Source organism: Daphnia magna, linkage group LG6 (genome assembly GCF_020631705.1).
Source record: "Daphnia magna isolate NIES linkage group LG6, ASM2063170v1.1, whole genome shotgun sequence".
Taxonomy (NCBI): domain Eukaryota; kingdom Metazoa; phylum Arthropoda; class Branchiopoda; order Diplostraca; family Daphniidae; genus Daphnia; species Daphnia magna.
The window spans coordinates 7,871,631-7,879,206 of NC_059187.1; the positions used below are offsets into that span (position 1 = coordinate 7,871,631).

At 39.0% G+C, this 7,576-nt stretch overlaps 1 protein-coding gene across 3 annotated transcripts; it reads right to left on the minus strand.

Moving 5' to 3' along the window:
* Positions 1-4,981: 4,981 nt before the first annotated feature.
* Positions 4,982-7,363, minus strand: LOC116924256 (protein-serine O-palmitoleoyltransferase porcupine). Of its 3 annotated transcripts, none has more exons than XM_032930764.2 (8): positions 7,207-7,363; positions 6,812-7,081; positions 6,539-6,740; positions 6,403-6,469; positions 6,057-6,215; positions 5,889-5,995; positions 5,611-5,828; positions 4,982-5,537 (listed from the first exon to the last, which is right to left on the minus strand). In XM_032930764.2, exons 2-8 carry the CDS (start codon positions 7,056-7,058, stop codon positions 5,107-5,109), a joined length of 1,431 nt encoding a protein of 476 aa, XP_032786655.2. In that variant the 5' UTR covers positions 7,059-7,081; positions 7,207-7,363; the 3' UTR covers positions 4,982-5,106. The 3 variants fall into 3 exon arrangements, with proteins under 3 accessions (XP_032786655.2, XP_032786657.2, XP_032786656.2); XM_032930766.2 differs by having other exon boundaries at positions 6,812-7,033; positions 7,207-7,352; XM_032930765.2 differs by having other exon boundaries at positions 7,204-7,351.
* Between the last annotated feature and the right edge of the window lie 213 nt (positions 7,364-7,576).

Sequence of the window (7,576 nt, forward strand, 5' to 3'; positions counted from 1 at the left end):
GATGTTCGAAGATCCGAAAATTGATACCACATCAAGATGATTTCTCTGGGTGTCGAAGATGTCGCCAGTTAAATCATTTGTTGTAAAACAGTAATAATCCAGAGCCCACGAAGCAAACCATCGAAAACTAATTTAACCTCCCGCACTTTTTGTTCTTTAGACCAGTAGCCGTGCGACAAAAGCAGACACCAAATTTGACTGTATATTTCACGGTTTCTGGAGACGATTTAACAAGTTAAGGAACAACCAAACTTTATGTTGCTCTTGTGATGGATTTGGATTATTGGTAAGTTCTGCTTTTGTTCCGACAAACTCTTGTTAAACTGAAATGGAATAATATGGCAGGTGGTTTTCTACATTTTCGTACTAGCACAGCTATTCCTTACATGTATGAATCTAGTTAATCAAGAACATTTAATTGCATATTGTTGGGGAAAATTTTTTTACGATTGATGTGTTGTATTCCTAATAGAGCAAGGCTTTCAATTAGATTTGTTATTCCAATAACCCTTCTCTTTTTTGCCACTGTTGCAGTGAATCAGATGCAAATACTCGCTTTTTTGTCATCTTAATGAATGTTTGTTATTGTTCTTCTTAGGTCGGAAAATGGAAAGCGTCACTACCTAGCTGATTACTCTCATTTTCGAATACGGAGCTCTTATAAATCTGTATTGATTAGTTTTTGGTGGAAAATTTATGTCGAAGACTGGAGTGAACTTCTTTCCCATAAAACGATATCTAACATTGACAACATCGTTGCTGTGTCGAAAATCATGTATAATCTCCTCGGCTATGTGAGCTTCCATGGTTGGTAATTTTTAGTTCAAAAATTTCTTTATTTGGTTATTTCATCTTGCGCCTTTGCCTTTTTTGGGTGTCCCGCAATGCATTTAGGAAATCGGATGCGCATTCACCATATCTACTTCGATCAGTGTGAGGAACTGTGTTATCGTTGGGCTGCCAACAAGGTTGAAATACTGTCAGAAGAGAGCGTGCCGCTTCTTCGTTTACGTTGCCCTTATGTCCGTACGAGAGTATGGTTGATTGGTACCGCGGCGAAGCAAAAAAACTGGGACAAGTCCGTGTCAGTGGCTGAAAGCGAGTGACTCGAACCCGTCCAGCTGGCTGACAGCTAGTTTTGTATGAGTTTTCCCGACTTTCGCTTACAGCACTTGAATGTGTCAATCTGCATACGGAAACCAGTCGATACGAGCCCATTCTGCAAGGCAGAGCTAAACTAAAATTGCCTCGAGAAAGTGAATAATTGCTTGCAGAATAATCGTATCTTTGTATTATTTCTTCCGTAATTCTTAGTTCCGTGGATCTCTCGTGTGTATAAAGTAAGTTGGCAAAGAGGACTCATTGCTGGCGGATACCGCATCAATTCTGGTAAGAAGCATGCGTTTAGTTATTTATTTATTTTTACAGATAAATACATGCCAGTTATACGAGATAGGCTAGCAAGATTCTTGTGATGAATAACCTATTGAATCTTCGATAGAAATATTCCACATTAATCCTCGACTGCATTTCATCATTGATGCGGTCGAAATCATCATTTCGCTAAACCAGCACAGTGTCCTTGAGCCAAAAGTAATCCTACGAATTATTTTTTCGAGCCTTCGTTGTTTTCTAGTTAGGTCAATGAGACTAATATATGCGAATATCCTTTAGTACGGGAAGTCTTTGAAGAGGCTGGAGAAATTTATCTTATTTAGAAAAAGAAGTCTCAAGCGTAACTGGATAAGCAGAAAGCCAAATGAAAAAAAAGTGTGGCAGTGGCTTAAAGTTGAAGAGTTATTCCAAAATGAACGACAGAATTGAACTGCCAAGACTCAGCGAGCTGGAATTTTACGTCTTCTACTTCATTCAACTTTCAACTATGAATTTATGCAGCAGCAGTGCTCCGGACACACGGCAGAAACCGGCGAAATCGTTGCAGTCAATAGGAACGCCTTAAAAAAGCAATTACATGTGTACATATATTATTTCCCTCATTTTTTGCTGTTTTATACGATTGCCAATTGATTCTCTGGTGTCACGTGTCCCATGACTTGGTCTCTTTTCGAAGTTGAGCAATTCCTTTTACAACTCGCGCTGGTTGTAAATAAGGATAACAGATGGCGCTACTGCACCTGTCTTGTGTGAATAAACAAAGTGTGACTAGTAAAATCGGTGTTCGAATATTTTGTTAAGTGTGTAACATTTCAGTGATTAGTTTGATTAAATTAAATGGTGTGATTTCAACTACAGAGAGTTTTTTATTCTTCTCTGTGTTTTCCTTAAGTGAGGAACATAAAGTGGATTATTGTGTGTGCAACGGGTAAACTTTTGATCAGCAATGGCAGCTGCCAAATCCAACCTATTACTTATACACTCCATGCTATTCTATTGCACGTTGAGAGGTATTAGACATAAATTTAGTTCTCAAATTCCAATAGCCATGATTCTGCTTTTCAGAAGTAGTTGGTGAAACCTAAATAGCAAAGGATACTAACAGTGAAGATGATAGAAATGACACAAACCATATGAATTGGAATACCATCATGCCAAAAATGCCATTCTGCTACTCTTACTCATTCATCACGTCCTGTCAGTTTTTATCTGAAAAATGCACCATTATGTTGAGTTGCAAACCATTAACCATAACCATTTCAACTATTTTCTCGTCATTTCCACTTAACCTATCAAGTGGCAGGATTTTGAGTTGCGGGGTATGGTATTAGACTTATATTTGTCAATCAGTATTGAATTGGTATCTTTATGCTTTTATTTCTAGCTCTTGTATCTAAAATGAAATGGATGCTGGCCTCGAAGGAAGACACCAACAATGCAAAATCAATGGATCGTAAAACCACATTTCATTCTATACTGTTTGCCCACTCATCATCTTATGTAAGTTTCAATCCGGTAAAAGCCAGTTCCTCTATATTGTGTTATCAATGGTTAGCAAACAATATTTTTGCAGCCTCCTTTTATTTCTACTTTGACAGCCAACACGCGTCTTCGTCTCGCCCGTCGCCCAATTTTCGTCTCGCCCGTCGCCCAATCTTCGCCTCCCCGTCGCCCCATCTTCACCTCGCCCGTCGCCCCGTCTTCGCCTCGCCCGTCGCCCCGTCTTCGCCTTGCCCGTCGCCCCGTCTTCGCCTCGCCCGTCGCCCCGTCTTCGCCTCGCCCGTCGCCCCGTCTTCGCCTCGCCCGTCGCCCCGTCTTCGCCTCGCCCGTCGCCCCGTCTTCGCCTCGCCCGTCGCCCCGTCTTCGCCTCGCCCGTCGCCTCGTCGCCCCGTCGCCCCGTCGTCACCTCGTCATTGTGGTATCGTTGTATTTTGTAATGTGTAATTATGTAATGTTAATTAACCCGTTGGCTGCCACCCACTTTGATCCCCTTTTTTTTTAGCTTGTTAGGGTCCGGCAGCGCTGTTCTGCCCAATGGTCTATATGCCATGGGTGGGACAGTTGCACAAGCCGTGTGGCTCAAAGTCGATCGTCGAGGCAATGCACCATTAGGAACTCCCCCCTTGTCGATGCGGTGATGGTTGCCTGGGGTGTGCATTCCCATAATGGCTTCCATCATCGTGTCAGCCCGGACTTGTCCCCCTTGGTCGTAATCTCTATGATCACGATGTAGCTATTGTAGATGTAGTGGCGTGGCAGCCAACGGGTTAGTTGTATGTATTGTATGTATTGTATTGTATATCTTGAATTGTATTGTGAAATGTAATAAGTGGTGGAAATGTGGGTGGATGGAGGGACAATAAAATCAATTTTAATTTCTCATTTTTTGTTATATTCACTTGAATATAGTTATCAACTCAGTCGGGAATCGAACACTAGAGCTTCAGTTTCTAAGTCAAGATGCTTTAACCATTAAGCCATCAATGATATTTCATATCGAACTACAGATTATAAATGACCTTGTTTGCAGTGCATTCGTCGATATGAACTTATGTGTTAATACAAATATTTATATTCCTATCATGGCATGATGGTAGGATACTTGTACGTGGTCATCGAAGTCAATGGTTCAACTCCATTAGATGAGTAGAATGTATATAAGATTCTGAACCCTACATTTTCACTACATTTTGAAATAAATGTTAAACGATACAATCCTCTCTTGAATGCCGTATTTAAACTTAGACATTCCCATTTATATCATTTTAGTTATCTCATTTAACATAACAATTTTTGCTTTAATTCTTTTTATTCTCACATGGGATTCGAACCCTATTCCTTCGACTTCCTTCGCCGATGCTCTACCACTGAACTATGAATGCCAATTTATTTTTACTATTAGTCCGTGTCACTTTGAGAGCAAATTTTGGACTTAGAATAATTTGATTAAAGTTCCACTTACTTGACTGTGTGTTTTGCAACGAAATCTGTAACCTATAAGCAGAATACACATTAAATACAACAACGCGAATGACAACAACAAGCTTTGCATTTAACTGCATTTAAATATAATATTGCATATATCATCAATGGGATTTGATCCCACAACTGTCAGCATCATAAGCCAGCGGTTTACCTCAGAGCTATCAATCTTGCAATAATTTTTGCAAGATTAACAAATAATGTTGCGAATCTAAAAAAATTGTCGAGACAATATTTTCGTACCATACCAACTGTAAACAAGGAGAATTAATGAGCGTCTACGTATGATTAACGGTTCAATCGTTGAGCCTCGGCAAGTGACGCTGAAGATTTGGGGATCGATTACCCAAAAGAATAAAATTAAAAAATTATAAGACTGAACAATTTCAATTGGAGAAATATTCCATAAGGATCCATGCTCCACCGTTGAGCCATGAGACATGTAAAGCTGTACACTAATTGTCCTACCCATTTTGGGATAATTTTTGACTCTTGTAATTGAATTTTTCATTAGTTTCTTTAAATTTCTTGTTTTTTGACTCTTGACAACGGATTAAGGATTTGGGAAATGAACGGATATTTTGTCCAGTGAAGCCGAACTAAATTTTTTTGGCAAATCCTCACACTTTATTGAGTACGATGGATTATCAAGTTTGCTATGTTTTAAGATATTGGACGGATGGTTATTTCAGAACGATTCGCAGTTGTTTTCTTAAATTATAACAAGATTTAAATTAAATAATTAAAAGCGAAAGTGCTTACAATGATCCAGTGGCTCGAAAAATTCAGCCATTTCCACTTCTTAATTGCATGCAACCAGCTATAACCCTCTTCTTGCAGTTTGGAGGAATCGAACATAAGTCCCAAATAAGCTAAATGGAACATGGCCAATAAACTAAAACAAAAATTGCAAATTCTTACAGCCCAATGACTCTCTTTCCACTGGTGTCCGCAATTCGAACCACATTTTCGAGCTTGTATACAGGCGCTGAAGACAGATGCCAGTTTTTGGCGAATGGCATGTTCGGTATATGTATAGAACCCGAGGGACAAAAGGACGGCCGCCAACTGGAAATTTAGCCCATGAAGAAGAGCGCTCAAGCCATAAGTTCCGAGGATAGCAAAAAATGTTCCATATGGTCGAGCGACACGGAAAACATCTGCAACACAATTAATCTGCAATTAAGATATCTTCCAATTGTAACGTTAAGAAAGTGAACCCAATGCACTTACAGGTTTTAAGCCAAGTATGCATGGGGACATTCCAATGAATCACGACTTCAACCAAAGAACGCGGCAATTCAACGTGCCATGGCCTGGTTACTGTCACACTCCATCGGCCTGTCTGGGAAGTGTCAATGCCGGCTGCTAACGAAGTGAGCTCTGACAAATAGGAAACGAAATAGTGGCTAGTTCGGAATGACATTGCGTCACGATAAGCCAAAAACCACCTGTTGAGACAACCAACATTAATTGATATTTCAGACTTTAACCTTACAACTCTTCAATACTTAGATGACCCAGATGGTATCAGCCAAAGCGTAAAGCAAGCTGAAACTGTTAGAAAGAGTAGCGACAGTACAAACGTCTTAAGAATGTTAACGACACATCTTCCAAGCTGCAAATTAAATGATTCCAAATTAGACTTACAACTAACAATTTAGATAGATATTAATTACACAATGATTGTGAGTTTCAATGTTCAGATAATCTTTATATGGGATCCAAGGTCCAAATGACACAGTTCCCACATTATACAGGTACCCAAAATAAGGCAAGGGCTTGGGTAAGTTTGGTAAGACATTTTCATCCAACTGGAAACCAATCGATATAGCCCTCTAAAAAGATATAAAAGGTATAAATTTAGAGAAAGTGTACAAACATATGTAAAAGTAGATAAAAGTATATAAAAGTACAAAAAAGTATGTAAATATAGTGAAATGTATAAATAAATGTAAATATAAATCTTTAACAAAAGTATAACCAACATATAAAATTTGATCAAGGTAAGCTAACACATCATACCATGGCCACAAGCATCTGGGCAGCTCGAATCATATGCCAATGCACAGCGTCGACGATAAACAATTCACTACACCAAACAATGACACTTTTAGGATTACAACTAGTTTGTCTTTTAGTCAGCACATATGATAATTACCATATCAAAAGAAATGAAATGCATATCAACATGCACATCCAACCATTAACTTTCTTTGACCCACTGGAAGAAGCAACTAGTGACAAGTATGCAATCACTCCTTGTGCTAGCATGTAAAACAAGTGATGGCCAAAAAAATGGTACATGACCATTGAACCACAGACGATTGATACAATATGGCTGAACTGCTGAGGAATCTTCACTAAATTTAATAGTTATCATGTAGAATTTATAGAGTTTACCTAGGAACCAAATTTGGGAAAACTTAATTACCAGTTTGTGTTGTTATCCTGTATACTACACACCAAGCCACTGCTTTGAAAATATGATTTAAACCATCACTAATGGTTGGGTAGATGCAGCTATAATAGAGCTGATACAGAGACATGGGAGGAAGGCCTTCCTGTTCATTCCATGGTGACAGTTTATCGTCATCAGAAAGAGCATAATTATCAGGATAGAAATCTGGATAAAAATCCTCTTCTCCTTCAGGGCCTACATCATAATCATAATCAGCCATGACAAACAGTACTTTGGTATATCCTGTATAAGTGGAAAATGGTAATAAAAAAGGATGAACAACTGACTTATTATTTGCAAACATGATACATAATCTACAGTACTACAACAAATGTACAGTAAATTAGACAAACAGCATTGATTACCACCTTTGTTGGAGTGGGGGGGGGGGACCTTTAAAGTCTCGACATGACGAACTCCGTATTTTGCGACGAATGAAAAATATTGACGCCCAAAAATTGTGGTTTTACCGGTACGCACACACTACACCCAAGACCCAACCAACCGTTTCGATATTCGAATGGTGTAGCAGGCGAACAAAATCTATCTTTCACAAAAATGTCAGACGGCCGACGGCGCCCAATGCATCATGCTATTTTAGAGATTTTGCTTTCACTAATCGATTTAACTCAGTCTCTGTATGAAAATTGAAACAGTGGAACTTTGTTATAAAAATTGAGTTACGAACGTACGCATAGTTTTTCAGCAGATCTACAGTAGTTATCGTCAGTTTAGCAA